General features: G+C 26.0%; 5 protein-coding genes across 6 annotated transcripts; 3 read left to right on the top strand and 2 right to left on the bottom strand.

Moving 5' to 3' along the window:
* The first annotated feature begins 2,187 nt into the window (after positions 1-2,187).
* LOC128957436 (peptidylglycine alpha-hydroxylating monooxygenase-like) lies at positions 2,188-5,997 on the top strand. The gene is made up of 8 exons (XM_054303196.1): positions 2,188-2,456; positions 3,546-3,603; positions 3,997-4,218; positions 4,871-4,954; positions 5,016-5,073; positions 5,125-5,189; positions 5,255-5,415; positions 5,502-5,997. The coding sequence occupies exons 1-8, from the start codon at positions 2,304-2,306 to the stop codon at positions 5,802-5,804; spliced, it is 1,104 nt and encodes a 367-aa protein (XP_054159171.1). The 5' UTR covers positions 2,188-2,303; the 3' UTR covers positions 5,805-5,997.
* Positions 5,998-6,817: 820 nt separating this feature from the next.
* LOC128958631 (COP9 signalosome complex subunit 2) lies at positions 6,818-8,811 on the bottom strand. Its single transcript, XM_054304522.1, has 9 exons — positions 8,587-8,811; positions 8,336-8,536; positions 8,152-8,277; positions 7,815-8,087; positions 7,682-7,751; positions 7,279-7,608; positions 7,134-7,216; positions 7,022-7,080; positions 6,818-6,962 (listed from the first exon to the last, which is right to left on the bottom strand). The coding sequence occupies exons 1-9, from the start codon at positions 8,647-8,649 to the stop codon at positions 6,818-6,820; spliced, it is 1,350 nt and encodes a 449-aa protein (XP_054160497.1). The 5' UTR covers positions 8,650-8,811.
* Positions 8,812-9,098: 287 nt separating this feature from the next.
* Positions 9,099-12,035, top strand: LOC128958965 (SUMO-activating enzyme subunit 2-like). 2 transcript variants are annotated; one of them, XM_054304935.1, is made up of 3 exons: positions 9,099-10,157; positions 10,210-11,450; positions 11,896-12,035. In XM_054304935.1, the coding sequence occupies exons 1-3, from the start codon at positions 9,437-9,439 to the stop codon at positions 11,953-11,955; spliced, it is 2,022 nt and encodes a 673-aa protein (XP_054160910.1). In that variant the 5' UTR covers positions 9,099-9,436; the 3' UTR covers positions 11,956-12,035. The 2 variants fall into 2 exon arrangements, with proteins under 2 accessions (XP_054160910.1, XP_054160909.1); XM_054304934.1 differs by lacking the exon at positions 11,896-12,035 and having other exon boundaries at positions 10,210-11,722.
* A 1,016-nt stretch (positions 12,036-13,051) lies between these two features.
* Positions 13,052-14,767, top strand: LOC128958045 (zinc finger protein OZF-like). Its single transcript, XM_054303861.1, has 7 exons — positions 13,052-13,479; positions 13,548-13,775; positions 13,843-14,012; positions 14,085-14,131; positions 14,189-14,326; positions 14,381-14,428; positions 14,615-14,767. The coding sequence occupies exons 1-7, from the start codon at positions 13,052-13,054 to the stop codon at positions 14,765-14,767; spliced, it is 1,212 nt and encodes a 403-aa protein (XP_054159836.1).
* A 325-nt stretch (positions 14,768-15,092) lies between these two features.
* On the bottom strand, positions 15,093-16,174 carry LOC128958465 (serine/threonine-protein kinase 19-like). Its single transcript, XM_054304323.1, has 5 exons — positions 16,045-16,174; positions 15,835-15,977; positions 15,639-15,774; positions 15,227-15,572; positions 15,093-15,157 (listed from the first exon to the last, which is right to left on the bottom strand). The coding sequence occupies exons 1-5, from the start codon at positions 16,124-16,126 to the stop codon at positions 15,118-15,120; spliced, it is 747 nt and encodes a 248-aa protein (XP_054160298.1). The 5' UTR covers positions 16,127-16,174; the 3' UTR covers positions 15,093-15,117.
* Positions 16,175-21,109: the final 4,935 nt, after the last annotated feature.

The following is a 21,109-nucleotide window of genomic DNA, read 5'->3' as shown; positions in this document are numbered from 1 at the left end:
ATTTAATTCTCTCCCGAAACACATTTCCCTAAAATTATTATTTTTACATTTTTACACAAAAATTAAACAACAAATATATTCAAACGATAACAACAACGCAACACATAATTTATAATGTAATTCATTATGTTATGTAAATAAAAATAAAATTGTAATATTTGAGAAAAAAACAATAAAAATTAAATTTACAATATAGTTAATAAAAGTAATTTTAATTTATAACACATTGTTTAATTATTTATTTTAATAATGGGCATCAATAAAAAATTAAATTATTTTTATAAATAATTATAAGAAAATATTTTATTTTCTGGGAATATTAAAAGAAATGTTGCTTTAAAAATGTCAAAACTCTAAATCTCTAAATACCTTTAATAGTACTGATATTTCATTCAAATAAATATTCATTTAGTATTTAGTTAATAAAAAAGTTCCCATAAATTAAATTATAAAAATATCACATCCAGGTTTTATTATAGTTAAAAATACAATTAAATTTTATATTTAAGATCTTAATTTATTAAATTAAATGTTTTTACACAAAATTTTATAAGTATAAAAAGTAAATTAAAATAAAAAATACTTTAAATATATCTGTGTATATCTTATAATAAATACTATATTTTAATATAGAGAAAATTTCAGAAATATAATAGATATAATTGATTTTTGATAAAATGTTTAAGAGAACAGATTATATCAAACTTTACAAATAAATATTAAAAACGTTATCCTTAAGTATGAATTTAACTAAAATTTTCATCAATTAAATAGTTGAATAAAAAATTTATTTAACTTTTAATTATAATATATTTGTATTAATACTTAACCAAATATTATTAAATTTTAACCTAAAATTTATTGTTTAACTTTTTATTTAATTTGTTAAAAATATTGAACAATCAAACTATAAATGTGTTTTTAACTCGTAAATGAAACAAAACTGAATTAAAAGTTTACAAATAATAATAAACTATTTTTTTATTAACAAAAGAAACATATTTTAAATCTATATTTTTATATGCTTTAGGAGTGGTCGGCATATAAAATGTTTTCAAATTATATATATTTTAATAATAGTTTAAAGGCTAACAACTTTGCTTGACATCAATGACTATAACCTCAAGTGTCAAAAGCTTTATAAACAGTTTGTCAAACATTGTTAATGCAATCAAATGTCACTTAATTTTTGCAATTATTATACCTATAGTACTCATTGCTGTAATACTGTATATAATACCTGTATTTATATAATATAGTAAAGTATTGTGTAAAGTATGCATTCATTCATTCAATTGTTTTATACCTTAACGGGTAATATACTGTATATACACGTAAATTACTATAATATTAACCGTAGGTTTTATGTTATTTAATAATTTTTGTTGTAATTTTTTTATCAAATTTATGTAAAAAATGTGGGGAAATATTTTTATTTATTATTTAGTATCAAAATATAAATATTTTAAACACAATTAAAGATTAATTTATATGATCGATAGTATATCGTATTAATTATAATATGATATATCAGAAATAATAGGAAAACTTTTTTCATTAAAACCCAAATATTTAAGACCCGATAATCGCGGGATTCATTGAAAATTAATTATTATTTATGAAAAATATAATTATTATAAGTTATACTACAATGTTATATTACAAGTGTATAATATAGAAACTATATAATTAAATTATAAAATATTAATACACAAAATAATTTGTATTATAACTATATTAGTATATTAGCCATTTTTTATAGAAAATAAATCTAAATTAAAATTTAGTCTGCACTAAATAAAAAATTATAATTTATATTATTATAATTTAATTGTTAATATTTAAAATTAATTAAAGATTATTAGTAAAAAATTATTTTTTATTAAAGCTATTATTATTTATTTTATTAAAGCAGTATTAAAGCTAACTTATATGACAACAGAATTTCATGTATGATTAAAATTATTAAAAGTATTAAAGTATTAAAGTTAAAAATAAATATTTTAATACTTTACTTAAAAATAACATAAAAATAAATAAAATTTATAAAAAATAATTAAAGTAAAGTACATAAAAAAATTAGATTTATTTGGGAACCGAACCCGAAATGTTTAGATTTGTTGTTTAGTTTATAACTAAAGCAAAACGTCATAGTTTTGTAACTATAGAAACATGTGTTAAACCAATGGTTTTGCACTTAATGTCAATGAAATCAATAGATTTGACAGACATTTACTAACATTTGGATCGAGAGATGTCTTGAAATGTTTTATTAATTTGTTTTGATTTAATTAATGATATAAATGTTGGACACATTGTCGATGAAAATGTGTGTTAATTATCACCATTTGTTGTGTTTGTTGTTATGGTTGACTCAATGTATGGCATCGGATGTCTTATCGGACGACCAGTCGATTGTCTTACCAATGCTTATGCCTGAAGTACAGCCAACTCAGGTATTACTAAATACATACCATATGTCCACTGATTACCACTTTTTCATTATTTATTTCAAATATATTTCGCTATTTAATCGCAAATCAATTATAATAAATAAATTGATTAACATTTTACTCATAACTCATATCAATTGAAATCAATAAATATGTTTAAACATCAATTGAATTGTTGATAATAAATATGTTAAATACGGTATACTGTATTTAAATTGATTTTCTAATACTAGGATATATTATCAATGATTTACAATTAAACTCATATTTAGTTATTAATATAAATCTAGATATTTATAGTTACAAAAAATATATGTAAAATATTTTGTAATAAGTTTTTTAGATTCATTTAGTATATGAATATATTTTTAAAAATGCAAAAAATTATAATTATTTATTTATTTGCTTATAATTTGTTTATTTTTAAATTAAATTATTTTTAATTAATTGATAATATTGTCGATAAAACAATAATACAGTACAGTATTTGCATATACATAATGTACAGTATATTAGATGTATTTGTATTATGTTTAATGTATTTCTAACTAAAACTAGTTTTTTAACAAAACATATTTCAATAGTTTTATTGTCGTTTAAAACATTTTAACAATAATTGTTTGATGTTATGCTTGTTGTAAATTGCAATATAATGTTAAATTTGCAATCTTTTAAGGTTTTATACTACATAATTGAAATATACTATAGGATTAAATTCATAAATTATACGATTATAAATTACTGTATATTAATTATATTGAGTATTTAATTGTTAATTTATGTAGCGTTATCTAACTAGCTAATTAAAACAAATAACATTAAATATTTTTATATTTATTAATTCATTATAATTATGAAAACAATTAATTTAAATAAATCTATATTAAATAATATCTCATATATATATATAACAATAATTTTAAATTAGATAATAAATATAGTATTTGTGAGATTATGTGCTTACAGTAGTCTAAAATATTACGAATGTATAAATGTTAGCTAATTCTAGTAAATATTGATAATAATAATAAAAAAAACTTCAAATAATAGTAAATATTTTTTAATTCCGAAAATATTAAATTTTTATTATAGAAAGAGACATATCTTTGTACTGCATTTAAGATGCATTCCCGGGAACACCGATATATAGGTATGTAATTTCAAAAACAATTTGACAAATAATTTGAAAAATTTTAATTATTTAAATTACATGAATGATTAATTACAAACTCATCATACTTGATAATATTTAAAAAAAATTGTATTTAGTTTATATTCCCATAATATCTTATTACTGTATTAATATATTGATTGCCAGTTATCTTGTTTTATTTTAACATTAATTTTTGGCAATTAGTTATTATATGTATTTAAAAGTATATACTAAATGAAAAAATATCTACTTTACATTAGTTAGATTAAACAAAATTAAATTAGAAATTTAAATATTATTATAATAAATTTAATTATTGTATATGATTTATAAAAAATAAAACACAATTATTTAGTCATAATAATTAATGGCAAATATTAATATAAATAGTTGAGTTTCAACCCAATGCGACAATGAATACGGCACATCATATCCTGATATATGGCTGTAAAATACCCGGATATCATGAAAGAGATACACCAAGAATTGTTTGGGACTGCGGAGAGATGGCTAACTCAAAGTCTGAATATATAAGAGCCCCTACGTGTGCGTCGGGATCTGAAATCATCTACGCCTGGGCTATGGATGCGCCCGCTTTAGTCCTACCCCAAGGTTGGCACGTATTACTATTACGTTTACTATTATATTTTTATTAACAAAATATATTTAACTTACCGTAAAATCGTCTTTTTCCCCCATATGGAAATAAAAAAATAACATTTTCATACAGTAAAAAAAACTCGCATTTTTTACCACCCATAGTAAATTAAACGTGTCTTTGGAGAAAAGCAAAATTGGGGGAAATAGGGAACTGTAATGACCGATAATTAATAGTAATTTATTAAAACCGGTATATTTAGATATTAGCTGTAATTAATTAATTAATTAGTTATAACAGTGTTTAACAATAAATGACATTTGTATACATTTACAGTATTTTTACATATTATAAATCAGTAAATAGATAGCATATTGAAATGGTTTGGAACAACTAGAGACGTTCAAATACAAGGGGTGGGAAATCATGAGAATATATATAAAACAGGGGGGAAATTATTATTTAAAGTAAAAACTACTTTTTCATATGGTACAAAACTCGCATTATTCCCCATGACTTACATATTTTCATATTGGGAAAAATATAAGATTTAACGGTACAATAAAATTATATTGAAACAATTAATACTACTGTATTAATTTTAATATAATATTAATGATAATGTAAGTTAAAAGCAAACAATAATACATTTTAATTAATTATTAGGCGTAGGTTTTAAAGTTGGCGGAGACACAGGTGTCAACTATTTAGTACTTCAAGTTCACTACGCAAATGTCGACAAATTTATAAGTAATTTATTTTATATATTTTAGTTTTTAATTTAGTTTAATTGATATTTTATTTAATTCAGATGGAGGTTTTGATAATTCTGGCATTATTTTGAAATTGTTGCCACAAAATACTAAAAAGTAAGAAATTTTTATCTGAATTGAAAGTAATTAAATTTTTTAATGAAATAGAGTCAATAAAAGAGCCGGAGTGTTATTATTAGGAACTGGAGGAATGATTTCTAACAAATCTTTAGGTTTGCATAAATTACATGAATTAGTTTTGATAATAAATATTAATTTATAAACAATTTTCTAACAGAGCATATGGAGACTGCCTGTACTATTGATGAACCTTTAGAGTTACATCCGTTTGCATTTAGGACACACACCCACAAACTCGGTAAAGTAGTGTCGGGCTGGAGAATCACACCCGACGGTCGATGGACTCTTGTTGGACGACATAACCCTTTGAAACCTCAGGTTTACTAATAAATGACAAAAATGTCGAAATCATAGAATTATTGAAAATTAAATAACAAAATATTAATAAATAAATTATTTGTCAGATGTTTTATTCGGTGAAAAACAAGGATTTGGTTATACGAGAAGGAGATGTAATGGCTGCCAGATGTACAATGGATAACTATTTACCAAATATTATAAGGATTGGATCTACTGGTGATGATGAGATGTGCAATTTCTATATGATGTATTATGTTAATGGCGATACTATTCTCGAAAAGAAGTATTGTTTCACAGCTGGTCCACCCTTTTATTATTGGTCTACTGATCCAATTATACCTAACGATGGCTATGTTCCCAAAACAATTGATATCGAGGCCAGTCGTCTCAGTGAAGACGAACAATAAAACATTGATAACAATCATTAAACGACAGATAAAGTTGATAACAGTAAGGCATTGCAGTATATATTTATTTCTTTATATAATTTGTATTATAAGTGTATTCATTGTATTTATTGATATACCGGTACTTATATTAAGATTATTATTATTGAATTTGGTTTAATTTTATTTTTTTATCCCAATTGTTTTTTATGTTTATAAATTTGTTATTTAATAATGATATTTTATTTACTTTTTAATCAGTCTTTAAAGTGTATTATATTTGGTTGCTAATCTTATTTTTACTCTAATTGTTTATATTTATTATATTTAACCAAAAATTTGATTTCCCATTGTCTGTCAGTATTTGTCTTTCAAAATATATAAAAAAAACAATCATTAATAGTATTTTATATTATTGTATAGTTGTTTGTGCCAATAGTTTAATTTGTGTTATAAATTATTATATTATGTATACAGTATATGATACCATACTTTTGTTAAATAATGTTATGAATATTCATTTAATATTTTACATTATGTAATAGTTATTAATGGTATTATCTCACTATTGTTTTTCTTAATTTATTAAAAATGTTTAAAATGTATTTATAATTACAATATTTGATATTTAAAATGAATATTTACCGTATATGTAATAATTCTAGTCTTAATAATTATCAAAAAATATATTACGGTACCTATACTTTACGGTATTAAAAACATTGTATTCAAATGAGATCTTTTATAATTTACGAACCAAATGTTGAATTTTCCAATTTTATCAAATTTTTCGCTTTTCTAAATATAAAATATATTTTTTGCAAACATTCAATGAAATAAACAAATTATTAATTTTTCAATAAAAGTGAAAAATGTTGACAAATGTACGATTATATTATCCAAATTGTATTTATTAAAGACTTATTATTATTTTAACTCTAATTGTAAACACAAATTCTCAATTGTTTTATTATTTGTTTTTCATTTTTATTAAATTGTATTAAATTGAAATAAATTACAAAATTTCATATAACTTAAGCCATCTTATTAACAATTGTTGAATGAAGTGATGACAACTGAGTCGTCCATTTATCTAAAGCATTATAACGGGCAGCACTGTTAGTACTTCGGTTGAGTTCAAGCACTTGGTTTACTTGATCTATCCGTCCCTCAATTGTACTAAATTATAGATAAAATTTAATAATCTATTTTTAGACTGAAATCAAAAGAGTACTCACTTATCAAGAATACAGGAAACTAATAGATTTTCGACTTCACTCACATCTATATTTAATTCCTATTTAATTAAAAATAACAATTAGTTATAACATTTAACATTACATTCATTACCTTTGAAATAAACGGAATTTGGATTCTAGTGTAGGGTTTAATTAGTTTAATGAGAACCTGTGTTCGTATATTTCGCAATAAATCTGAATAATAATGTTTTATAAAATTAATTACTGGTAAGTGTTAATAAATGTTTGATTCATACCTTCAATATGTTCCTTAATAAAGGGGTCGTCCATAATAGTCCTCCTATTGGTCCTCAAAATCTTCTCAAAGTCGTTAATATCATTGTTTTGATAAGCACTGACCAGATTAGTCATTGCAAGAATTTCTGAATCATTTTTATATGGTTTGGCTTCTTGTGAATCAAATGGATTGATCCCAGACTTCATTAACATATTTGCCAAAACCAGATATTTAAGACAAGTAGTTCTTCGTGGACTTCCTGACTCGTCATAGTTCTTAAAGGCCTCAAAGAAGTCTGTGTGTGCCTTCTCGTACTCTCCTTCTCTTAAATGCATTTTTCCACCGCATTCTACAGTCATTTAAAAAGTCAAACATTCACTCAATTTACCGGTAATGACAACTATCTTATGCTTTAATCATACCTCTAATGACTCCCATAATTAACGGGTGAGGAATTGCAGACTTTATATGAAGTGATTGTTCATAAAGTTTCTAAACATATCATTAAATACCAAATATAATCAAAGACTGTAATCCATTATTTCGTAATCAAACCTTAAGTTTCTTATTATTCTTCTGTTGCGTATACATCTGAATCTCCAGAGCATAAATCTCAAGAAGTTGAGTACCTTTTTTAAGATCATCAGTTCCCTCATCCGTTTGACACGATTGATGCAATTGTTTCAATATTTTCGACAATTTGTTGAACTCATTTCTGTCATAATATAATTTACCTAATTTTGTATTTGTCTTAAACCAAAGTCTATCATTCTTCGCGTCTTTTAATGCATCTAAAGTTGTTTCGTAGAATTCTTGCAACAGTTCCATCTATTTGTATATTCAAATCAGTGATAATGCAATCAAAGACAAAGTCATATCATTGAATGGATACCTGTTTTGAAGTGGAAATATAGTCCAGAATAGAGTTGATTGACTTTTCCGAGTAATTTCTTGTGACAGCATTCTTGATGTAAGTTAACAGTTGTTTATATCTGATCATCATTTCTGCGTAATTGCTCTACAAATAACAAAATCTATTAAATTAATCGACAAATCAATTAAAAGACATTACAAACCAGTTTGAAGTTAATTTTGATCATTTGTTTCAGTGCTTTGAATCCCCACTCATTCTTCTCTCCTCCGGTGGCCTCTAAGTCTAGTACTTTCTGAAAGCTATGGAGTGAACCCTTGGGATCTTCTTCTTTCTGTGACTTCGAGTTGTAGTATTGGTTCTCCAGATCTACATCTGGTTCTGAATTGCTGTCCTCTGAATACTCCTGCAATCAATCCATTAGTTTTGTTGTCAAATAGCTGTCAAATGTCTCACCAGATCGTAGTCTTCTTCATTTTCATCGTCCATGAAGTCGTCCTCCGCGTCCGACATTGTCATCAATTTGTTGATCAATTGATCTCAAAGTCAAATCAATTCTTGCATTAAATCAATGATTGTTTTCAATCAAAAAACAATTCAATCGCTTATTGTTTTCACTTTCAAAACGTGACATCAATTTAATGGAGAACTCAAACAACAATTCATTCATCAATTATGTCAACAATTGATGAATAAATTAATAAATTATTATAATATAAGAGTTACTTATAAAATGTGTTGTTATTTGTGGACAAATATCTTAATGTAATTGCAATCAAATATAAGATATGATATAATATATAAAATTAGTTGAATTTATGTACAAAACATTTACTTTATATTTAAAAATCAATTTAATTACTAATAATAATAATAATAATAATTGTTATGATTTACTAATAGATTTAATCATTTTTAATGATTCAATACATAAAACACGATTAGATATGTTTACAGTAAACAGTAATTATCATTTAGAGCGCAAATATTGAGAGATTAATATATGTTTGGTTAGTATTGATTGTTATCGACAAACAATCTATTGATTAATGATATTATAAGACATAATTAGATGCAATCAATGGTAACATATGAATGATATGACAATTGATTGCAAATGATGTGATGCCGTGTAAAGACCTCTACATTAGTAAAATGATGGCAAATATGGCGCCATTTATGTGAATGTAATGACTGTTCAAATGCTTTCAATAAAACTATTGAAGACTTGTTTGCAAAACAAGTGTTGAAAACAAACCATCGATTGATAACTGATTTGAATGTCCGAAGACTGACCACAAGTGATATGTCGACAGCTATTGATTCATCACATCTGTTGACCCAAATGTTGGGCGACGAAGAGCTAACAAAAACAATTAAAAAGAGTCACATTCTTCTGGTGGGCGCCGGAGGTATCGGTTCCGAAGTGATTAAGAATTTGCTGTTAATGGGCTTCGAGAAGATAAAAGTGATTGATTTGGACACCATTGATGTCTCTAACCTCAACAGACAATTCCTCTTTAATCGACAACATGTCGGCAAAAGTAAGGCTGAAATAGCGTCTCGAGTGGCAAAAGACAACTTCGGGCACAACGACACACTGACAGTGGAACCGATTCACGACTCAATTCAGAGCCGCGATTATGACATAGATTTTTACAAAGAATTTACTCTTGTGATCAATGCTTTGGACAATAGAGCCGCAAGAAGTCATGTAAACCGCATGTGTTTGGCTGCAGACATACCACTGATAGAGTCGGGATCTGAGGGCTATATGGGTCAAGTGTTCCTCATTAACAAACATATTACCCAATGCTATGAATGTGAAGGACCCAAACAAGACAGTCGTACGTATGCCTCGTGTACTATACGTAACACACCATCCCTTCCCATTCATTGCATCGTTTGGGCCAAACATCTGTTCGCACAACTTTTCGGTGAAGTGGACGTCGACAACGATGTCAGTCCAGACATGAATGATCCAGAATTGACTGAAAATAAGACAAATGAAAGCAATGTGACTAATGGTAATGTTTTTTTCAAAATTACAATTTACTGATTTGTAATTTGGTTTTTAAGGCAAAACTCGTTTACAGTCGACGAGAGATTGGGTTCAGAAGTGTGATTACAATACCAAAGAAGTCTTCGATAAGTTGTTTCAAACAGATATCGAATATTTGTTAAAAATGGATAAATTATGGGAATCGAGACGAAAACCATTTTCTATAAATTATGATAAAGTAGTTAACAATGAGATTCAATTTGATTCACTTGAAGCCACCAGTAGTACACACGGTCTGAATGGTTCAACTGATAAACCGGAACTTAAAGACCAAATACTTTTGTCAATAAAAGATTGTTTGGAAGTTCTCGATACTAGTATTAAGACATTGAAAGACCGGTTAAAAACTGAAAATTTTTTGGTTTGGGATAAAGACGACGAACCGGCCCTCGACTTTGTGACTGCCGTTTCAAATCTTAGATCGTTTTGCTTTCATATTAGTAGAAAATCAAAGTTTGACGTGAAATCAATGGCCGGCAACATAATACCCGCCATTTCATCTACTAATTCAATAGTCGGTGGACTAATGATATTACAGTGTCTTAATGTTTTACGAAATATTACTAAACGTGACTCAGGAATGGCTAAAGAAGAAGCCGATAAAGAATTGTATGACTCGTGTCGTCACATATATCTTCGCAAAGTTGGTCCTTCGGCTAAGAATCTGATTGCTTCTTATCAATTGGAAAAACCAAATCTTAATTGTTTAGTCTGTTCTTCATCGGTGCCTGAAATTGAAATCAGTCTAAGGCTTAGCGAAACTTTGATGACAGACTTTATCGATCAAATCATTTATAAGAAATTACATTATGTTTGTCCTGATATTACAATAGATGGTACTTCTGTTATACTTTACACTAAAGAAGATTACGATGACATGGATAACGAAGCGAGAGAACGATTTGAGAAGAAATATCTATCAGATTATAAGGATGTGAGCGATAAAACACGTGTTTCTGTCAACGATTTGCTACAAGACTTGCAAATTATTATAACATTAAGAGATGTTGCGATTGATAAAAACGAAAACGACGGCCTCTTCTATAAAATGGTTATAACTAAAGAAGGAATTACAAAGAATGAACAAACAAATGATGAGACTATAGAAGATTCAAATGAAAACAAAGTAGAAACAGACTCGAGATCTGATGACATGATAAACGATGACGTTATTCAAGTAGAAGATGAGAACCAAAACAATGAGTCGCCACAAGTTGAAGGTTTGGATCCAATGAATGAGGCGAATGAAGTAGAAGAGGTAACCATCAGTGACTCTGATAATGATAGTGTTATAATTGATGATAACGAGGATAGCGATATACTTGATATAACTGAAGTAAATAAGAGAAAATTAGATAACATTGTTGAGGACGAGTCAACCGCCAAACGGCTTAAGAATTAAACAAATATTTGACTCTTTATATATATCTTTAGTTATTTTTGATTATTTATAAATTTCTTTAATTTTATAACTAATTTATAAGATTATTAGATAAACATTGATAAACAGGATTTCAATTGTTAATTATACTTATCTTTAATCAACATTTATTCATCTTTTGTAAACTTATGACTATATCTGTAATTTATTTATTTGTTGACATAAATATTGAATTGCATTATAAAATTGTTTATAAAATATATTTTAATTCATCTAAAATGGTTTGCAAAGGACAACGATTGAACACTTTGTCTATTTTCAGGTAATTAATGGCTTTAAGAGTAAACTCGGGGATTTCAACGATAATATAATTTCAGTTTAAAGATATTCATTGATATCAAATCAAACCATCAATTGTGTCAATACATACATTATATTACAAGATATTTGAATTTATTGCCAAAGAGTACTAATAGTTACTATTTTAATAAAATTTCTTATTTACCATCATTTCTACTTAAAACTGTCAACAAATTAGTCACAAAATAAGATATATTTGTATTTTCATAATGTAATATAATTTTTTACAAATGTTATATATATTTATTTGTTATATTTCAAAATTAAAAATCGCTTTTATAGATTTTAATTTGTTTTGATTTAATATTTTTATTAATTAATTTATTTATTATATAAAATTTGATAAAATGTTAAAAAAATAATAATTACGGTACAAATAATGTAAATTAAATTATAATTACTATTTAGATCTACGGCACAATAGCATTAATATACAGTATATGCTTAATATTATACATATTATGTTTGAAATACAGTACAGTATATTCAATATTAATAATTAACATAATGTAATCATTAAAAACTACAGTGAGTTTTGATTTGTAACTTCAATGTGTTTTTGAAATATTAATAATATTAACAATATATAACATATGGCGGATCACTGTATATGTGTATATGTAGTGCACATGTATTAATAGTACAGTACTGTCTGTATATTTGTATATAAAAATTATAACATAACTTTAATAGACATGATTTAAATATGTCATTAATATTACGTCATTTATAATAAATAATATACCCATGCTAATTTATCTATTTTTTCAATATTTCTAAATTATTTGGTTTATAAATTATAATATCTCTAAAAAATAATTTAATTAAATTCTAGTATAAATTTGCTATTTTTTTATAAATAATTATTAAAAATTATTTAACATTTTATTCATATTGTTTTTTACAAATCAATTACCGTATAAATGAATAATACAATTACTAATAAAAAGACAATTGGGATCAATGTTAGTGATATATGCTATGAAGTCAATAATACTACTGTCTGTCCATTGATTGACAACGATTTGGTCAATAATTTAAGTTCATTACTAATACCGGGATATTTGTTGATTAAGAAAAGTAGCGATTCTTCGATATATGAATTACAGCAAACAGTTATGCAAATTGATGTCCACAACAAAGATCAACAAAATTTGACATTTCAAACAACGGAACCGTTAAATGTGACAAATAATTATACCTTAAATATATTAAGTGGTGATAATACTAGCCATTTAACAGTTGAAAATTGTAATACAAATGAAACAATTACTCGAAGTAATAATAATTGTTCGGTAATTCATAAAAGCAATCAAATTAATGATCAAATTAATGATCAAATTAATGATCAAATTAATGATCAAATTAATGATCAAATTAATGATCAAATAGCTATATATTCAAACAAATGGTTAACTAGTCGTCAAATTGACACTAATTGTCCCGTTTGTGATAAACAACTTAAGAAATCATATCTTAAAGATCACATGAAAATTCATGAAAATCACAGACCATATGAGTGTCTCATCTGTGGAAAGACATACAGGTCTAACATTATATATATAAATATATATATATATATATATATAATTATTATTATATTTATTTGTTTAGATGGCCATCACTTTTGAGAAACCATAAAAAGACACATTTAAGTGACAATCCATTCACTTGTCATATCTGTAACCTTCGCATGTCATCCAAGTTTTCAGTCCAACAACACATCCTTAAAATGCATGGAAATGAAGACAAAAAATATGAATGCAATAAATGTGACAAAAAATATGCGACAAAACATCAGCTAAAAGCTCATCATAAGTATCACACAGAAGATATGACACGGTTTGAGGACTATTACTTAATCTTACAGTATATTAGGTCTAATACTTTATCATATTTATGTTTGCAGACAATGTGAATATTGTGGTAAAGTCTATAAACATAAGACATCGCTTGAACGACATCGACGGTTACATAAAGGAGAACATAATAGTCAGGATCTGAGACTCAAATGTTCGGTCTGTGGACTCATTTGTCACAACAAAACCCATTATACGGCACATCAACGCATTCACACCGGTAGTCATAATTACAATTACCGTAGTTTTGTCGCCAAAATTTATATAACTAATCAATTTGTTATTATAAAAGGTGAAAAACCATTTGTATGTCTAGATTGTGGTAAATCATTTCGTCAGGTAATTAAACTGATTATACAATTTATCATTATTTTCTAATATATGACTATTTAATAGATCGCACCATTAAATGTGCATAAGATAGTACACACAGAGTTAAGACCATATAAGTGTAATAAATGTGATCAGACTTTTAGGTGTCGGTCTAATCTTCAGTTACATTTGGATCACCATTTGGGACACAAAAGACATACTGTAAGTAAGATTTGACTAATTGTAAGATTTTGATTAACCAAATCTCATATTTAGTGTTCACATTGCGATCGCAAGTTCTTCTCCTATCCTAATCTGTTAAAAGTGAGTTAACGCTAATTTAATTTTTAAAACTTTTAAGTATTAACAGTATTTAAGTTATACGGATTAGTTCCGTATATAAAATTTATATAAAATTCAAATTATGTATTTGTTATATTAAAATTCATAAATAATTTTCAACAATATTTCAAATAAATGACTAAATGGTATATATTTTTTTGAAAACAGCACATCCGTCGCAATCATTTGGGTTTACGACCTTTTAAATGTCATTTGTGTCAAAACAAGAGTTTCTGTGAGAAACAAGAACTGCAAAATCATCTGAAAGTTCATTCAGACATCGATTATAGAGATAAACTAATTGAAGATCTTATACCATAAGAATTTATTACAATAATTACTTATAGTCAGTGATGTGTCCATACCTTCACAATATAAATTTACTGGAAATAGTTTTGATTAACTCTTTTATCAAATATGACAATCATTGACAAACTACCGGTAATAATAATTTGTCAAAAATTACCGACAATTAAACTATTAAGTTTAGTCATTGATTAAAATATATTTGTAATTATATATACCTGTACTCTATATTTTAATTATTAACTAACACTTCATTTTAGTTTATATTATAAATTGATTAAACTTTATTTAAATAAAAATGAGTTAATAGATCATAAAATAAATTAATAATAAGTAAATATAATTTATGATAATCTTTAAGTTGTTTATAATAACCGAAGTAATAAATCATTAGATGTTTTAATTCTAGAGAAAAGATGAAATTAAATGATAAAATAATAAAATAAAAGTAATATTCATCTACAGTATACTTACACCTCAACAGTTTGTGAACCGATGAGGTCATTGATGTGATACTCAACACTCAATTTCATATTCTTTGGATATCTCTTTTTCATGAGTTCTGATTTTAAGATTTCTTTGTATTTGTTTTTCTTAATGATTGAAATCAAAGTATTTCTTCCTAAATGAAAAGTTTTTACAAATTCTCCGACATTTGGTATCGACACTAATAGTTGGCCGACATTGAGATGTCGGGCCAGTAGTCCGATTCGCACCAATTCAATGATATTTTCTTCATTAAATTGGTACTCATTTTTCAAAACATCACATGATATATGTGTTGAATGTTTTTCATAAATAACTTTCTTTAGGTATCTCTCTGTTTATGAAAGCATTTCAATACATTAAATACAGAGTTTTTAATAAATGTTATTAATATGAATACCAGTGATAATAGTTTTGGGACAACACTTGTCAACTAACTCTTGAAAATCGGACATCAAAACAACGGCCACTTCGTTGTCATCGGCTGTGGATCCGAGTCTAAAGAGACGTATATATGAAGATTTAGACCAAGTATTCTGTAATATATAAAACACTTTGAATTAGTTGTGATAATTGAGTACAAGATTATGTCAAACCAGTTGTCTATCAATGAGTGTCTTATTATGACAGATGGCATACAATTGATGTCTCCAAACAATCGGAACAATCTTTTGACTAAACTTTTCGGTTGCAAACAATGACCGCAAGTAATCGTAAGCTTTGGAGACATCACTGAAGTCTATATTTGAATGAAACAAATGATCAAAATATTGATATAATTTTTAGTATTATTTGATATAAAAAACCATTAATGGTATCAGTCTTTGTCCTCTTGTTGTGTGTCCAACACGTGTCCCGTGATTTGCGTTTATTAATCAATGCATTCATTACTCATTCAAATCAATTAACACGTGTTTATAGTATAAACTTTATATTGTAATTAATATTGAATTTGTCATTCAAGTGATTATTATGATTGCAATAACTTATTGATATATTATTTCAATGACAACATATGTACTGCAATGCCATCTAATAGACATTCATTGAATAAAATCTAAAACTTTTTATTTTAGTTATAATTTTTGCTCTAAAATAATATTAGACTAAAATACTGTACAATAAAAAAATAGAAAACTTTTAAATAACTATATTTTACAAACTTTGATAATTAATCTATGAATATATCTTTAATATAAAGTATTTTTATTATAATATATTATATTATTTAAAATTAGTAAATTACTTAATTAATAGATTATCAAGTTTTATAATTATTTCATTAATATAGTCAATGTTTACAGAAATAAAAACACAGTTTATTTTACTACTTTAACTGTCCTTATAGTACAGAATATAAAACTTCTTGAAAAATAAATAACTAAAATAGTTTGTTGTAATTATTTTTAACAATAATTAAAAATTATTTGAGAAAAACTAATTTATGAAATATTTATTTAATATATTGGCAATAATTTTTAAAAGTTATTATTTAAATTACTGCTTAATCTAAAGGAATATTTAATCAGTTAGGTTATTGCAATTTAAACTATTATTTTATTAAATTATTTTAGTTATTTCTAATATTTATTTAGTATAAATGAAACTTGTTGGTGCTCTTTGTAAGTTATAAATCAAATAAAAATTAATTAATTGATTGGTATTATAAATAAGAATTAAATTATATAAATTTATATTAATATAGAAATAAATAAATAATATGTAAAACTAATCAGCAAATAGAAAAAATGTAATTTTTGAATTAACAATTACAAAGTTGAAAATTAGTGTAATAATCAAAAGTATCATTACAAATGTTGTTTAAATTAGTATTGTCTTATATTTGTAGAAATTGATACATTATATAACAGTGATAGTTGGCTACAAATAACAAAATAATGGCACCATTTGTCACAAAATGATGATTAATGAGAATGGATGTAATGATGGTTTGAATAGTAGGCGAGAAAAAATAATTGTTAGAAATTATATCGCAAAGTAAATGATTTGTTGATTTGAGGCCAACATATAAAATGAATGCATTTTCATGAAATGCAAAACTACTTATCATCCATCAAATAACCACATTATAGATCAGTTATAACAAACATAACACTACTATAACTATACCATAACTACTGAATATATATAATATTCAATAGCACTTTCTTTGACTATACTATCGAAAAGTTGCATTAAAAAGGATCGATATTTGCTTTATATATGATATAACAAGTTATTGGTTTTGTAGTCAAGTGTTAAAGTTGTCTATAGAGTTGTTGCTCTCGAGTGATGTTTTGGTCGATCAGATGATACACATAATAATAACATACTATAACTTAGTTATGTTATATAACTATAGGAATAGTATATAAATTGTGGTCAAAATGTTCTCATGTATGCCTCCAATAGTTGGAGTGGACCGTCACGTATGCTCTAACCGTCAATTGTCCGTTTGCTTTGTAATACGATATGCCTGTGGGAGAACAGGGATGCAGAGGGATGCAGAGGGATGCACAGGGAAAATACAGAATATTTTGTTTCGTTGAGGGAATTGGGAGTATTATATAACTAGTTTAGTACTATTACTACTACTACTACTACCAGTACATCAATGGCTATAATGGCTTTAGTGGTCAACACCTAACTCTCTAATACAATATGTGATCGACAAACAACTGGTACTCTTTGTTCTCCAATCATACTCTTTGCCATAGTTTGGTGATCACTGACTGACTGACTGACTGACACTCCAAGACTATCATCTCATATAATGTTTTTACAGTCAAATCTATGAATTGATAATTGAGTTACTTTAGTAAAGCTGTTGTGCGCTAAAGCAAACAGTCATAACATTATCAGTCATAACATGTACTCTAAAATCTCATAACAGGCTTGAAATCAATTGAAATCTAGTGTTTGCTTTTTGCTGTCATCCCTCTAATGACACAATATTATAACACTATAACACCTAACAATCGTAATCATAATTCCTTCAAAAATATATAGTATTTGATAAAATCATAGCTCTCTTTGAATAGCAATTTGAAGAGATGTCATGACATGAAAGATATGTCAATACATTACCACAAATCAACTAATAAGATAATCTATTTATGAATAGAATATAAGGTTTAAGTATTTAAATCAAATACCAGTCAACTCAGTCAAACATTTACAAACCAAACCAATTATACCATAGATTTCAATTTCATTTAACACTAAATCTATAACAATATAGCATTTATTTATATATTTTCATCAATATTACAAAATTAGATTTTTCTAATGTTAAAAATATGAGTCACACTTTTCTATTATATTTTATTATTAATATTAGAAAATATTAATCTAAAAAATAAATAAAATTGATTATTATTTTATAAAATTTTTATTTTTTAGTTTAAACAAAATAATCTGGTTCTAAAACAATTAATTAATTTATGATTACTTACTAATAAATTTTGAAGATATAAAGCTCTGATATATTACTGAAATAATGTTGTATTAGATTTAATGAAACTCTTGTATTGTAATCCATGAATTGACAATCTTTGAAAATAATGATTTTATAGTCTCTATGATAGCAAATAAATAATTAAAAGTTATATAAAAAATGTAATGAGAAGTTATATAGCTGTTGGAAAGTGTCCATTATTTATGCCTTTTCTAGTGTTTGAACTAATAAGAGAATGTCTGTCCGTGTAATTCATGGCATTTAATGTATGACACATACAATCAAAAGACCTCAATCTTGCATTTGTGTCTATAATATGTGATGTGTATTAAGTGAACATTTTTGTAGAGTTTGTAATGCAATATGGGTTATAACACATTGGCATCACATTAAAAGTGATTGTATACGGACTCAGAGTTACTCTGCATTCAACTATCATTATAAGGGAGGCATTTAAGTCCCACAACAATAGGATCGGTAATTCAATAGCAGTCGATGTAATGCATTGTGTGTCCAAAAAACGAAAATAAATTTTTGCGCCCAAAGGAGTCCCTCCGCAACCCATAACCACATTATATTCAAAGGTCTCTAACCTTTTGACGATGATTTAGCTAACACTCACACACAAACACTCACTCACTCACTCACTCACTCACTCACTCACTCACTCACTCACTCACTCACTCACTCACTCACTCACTCACTCACTCACTCACTCACTCACTCACTCACTCACTCACTCACTCACTCACTCACTCACTCACTCACTCACTCACTCACTCACTCACTCACTCACTCACTCACTCACTCACTCACTCACTCACTCACACACACACACACACACACACACACACAACAAACTCATACATTCTATACATTTATAGTATATACTGTATTATACACACATAACATACATATATGGATGTACTTCTTAGAGATAGAGAGACACAAATACTTTACTCTTGAAGTTGTGTCATATTTTGCAATTGTGTGCCAACATTGTGACCCTAACACCATAAAGTCAATGATATATGTATGCCATAGGAGAAGCCAATGAATGGCAATGTGCCTCAAATTAGCCGTCCATACAATTTAGGAAATACTGTGAACGGCATTACGTTTCCGGTTCAGTGCTAACCGGATGACAATCTCTGTCTAACTCTCCCTTTACTCCACTCACTACTCATTGGTCTCATATCGATGCCATCAATCCATACAATACTTTATTTTCAATGGCATATCATTTTCTCATGATATCACAAATTTCTATGTAAATTTAATATAAAGTATAATATACTTTATTTCATTAACAGTTTCAAACATTTTTTTCGGTCAAATAAAAATTAAATTTTTTTAAATACTTAATTTTAATTAAATTTTAATATGAAATTTAATAAAACAATTATAGATTACTTATTCAATAAAGATTTATCAAAACATTTGTGACTTAAATAATATTCAAATAAGATTGTGTTTAATGATGTGAATACAAATCAAATACCGTTTATATTAAATTTATTATATAATTTTGTGTCATAAATAAGACAAGACTGAAAACATTATTGAAAAGAGACAACTATTCAAATGTGATTTATTTAATTTATATGCGATTAAAGCTTTAACTCATATACAGTACAAAACCTACAGTACTTTTATTATTAGTAACAATTAAATTATATCAACTATAAAAGTATAATTATTTTGTATACTACCACTACTACTACAAAATTATTTAAAATTGATTTCTGTTCTTATAAATTATTATTTAATTATTTGATGTAAACTAATGTTTTTTATAAAGTTTGTATATATATTATTTATTGTACAACATTTGAATTGTATTTTAAATAATTATATTTATTTATGCAATTAAAACAAAATTAAAAAGTAAGATACAAATAATATTCTGTAATTTGAATTATTTACTTATTATTTATTATTTACAGTACTTTATTTGTAATATAGTTGCAATCCTTATACCAGAATAAAAATTACTAAAATTAACTTAAAAATATAAAAACTGATTTAATTGTATAAATTAACATTATGGCTAAATCTATTAATATAAGAGAATATATGATATATTTTAAGAATTTCTCAATAAGTAAACAACTTTTTTTAAATACAAAAATATGTTAAAAACGTTGATTTATACAATATATACTTATAATATAACATTTTGTCGGTTTTTATGTATGTGTTGTAAATGATGAACAGTAATGTAATGTAATGGTACGCACCTGTAAATTGTTAACCTGAGGGCAAATTGAGATCGTGGTTGGGCTCAGTTTGTCGGTCGTGACACTAACATAAAGACCTTACCACCAATTCTGGGCAATTATAATGTTAACCGTGAAGTCAAGTCCTAACCTTTGAACCCTCGGGTTATAACCTGTGCTTTACTACATAGAAAG

The sequence above is a fragment of the Oppia nitens genome, unplaced genomic scaffold (assembly GCF_028296485.1).
Source record: "Oppia nitens isolate AA-2021 unplaced genomic scaffold, nextdenovo-longstitch-racon4-pilon3 scaffold3_pilon_pilon_pilon, whole genome shotgun sequence".
In the NCBI taxonomy this organism is placed as follows: domain Eukaryota; kingdom Metazoa; phylum Arthropoda; class Arachnida; order Sarcoptiformes; family Oppiidae; genus Oppia; species Oppia nitens.
The sequence above is the reverse complement of the archived record's forward strand: the minus strand, read 5'-3'. Positions and strand labels throughout refer to the sequence as shown.

Coding starts and splice junctions, on each gene's coding strand:
- LOC128957436 (XM_054303196.1), top strand. CDS start 2,304: ATGTTGGACACATTGTCGATGAAAATGTGTGTTAATTATCACCATTTG. Junction 4,219..4,870: donor CGCTTTAGTCCTACCCCAAG/GTTGGCACGTAT, acceptor ATTAATTATTAG/GCGTAGGTTTTAAAGTTGGC. Junction 5,416..5,501: donor ATAACCCTTTGAAACCTCAG/GTTTACTAATAA, acceptor ATTATTTGTCAG/ATGTTTTATTCGGTGAAAAA.
- LOC128958465 (XM_054304323.1), bottom strand. CDS start 16,126: ATGAATGCATTGATTAATAAACGCAAATCACGGGACACGTGTTGGACA. Junction 15,775..15,834: donor CACTCATTGATAGACAACTG/GTTTGACATAAT, acceptor TATATATTACAG/AATACTTGGTCTAAATCTTC. Junction 15,158..15,226: donor GGTTCACAAACTGTTGAGGT/GTAAGTATACTG, acceptor TCTTTTCTCTAG/AATTAAAACATCTAATGATT.
- LOC128958631 (XM_054304522.1), bottom strand. CDS start 8,649: ATGACAATGTCGGACGCGGAGGACGACTTCATGGACGATGAAAATGAA. Junction 7,609..7,681: donor AATTATGGGAGTCATTAGAG/GTATGATTAAAG, acceptor AAATGACTGTAG/AATGCGGTGGAAAAATGCAT. Junction 6,963..7,021: donor GTTTCCTGTATTCTTGATAA/GTGAGTACTCTT, acceptor TCTATAATTTAG/TACAATTGAGGGACGGATAG.
- LOC128958965 (XM_054304934.1), top strand. CDS start 9,437: ATGTCGACAGCTATTGATTCATCACATCTGTTGACCCAAATGTTGGGC. Junction 10,158..10,209: donor TGAAAGCAATGTGACTAATG/GTAATGTTTTTT, acceptor TTGGTTTTTAAG/GCAAAACTCGTTTACAGTCG.
- LOC128958045 (XM_054303861.1), top strand. CDS start 13,052: ATGCAAATTGATGTCCACAACAAAGATCAACAAAATTTGACATTTCAA. Junction 13,776..13,842: donor CACACAGAAGATATGACACG/GTTTGAGGACTA, acceptor TTATGTTTGCAG/ACAATGTGAATATTGTGGTA. Junction 14,429..14,614: donor CCTATCCTAATCTGTTAAAA/GTGAGTTAACGC, acceptor TTTTGAAAACAG/CACATCCGTCGCAATCATTT.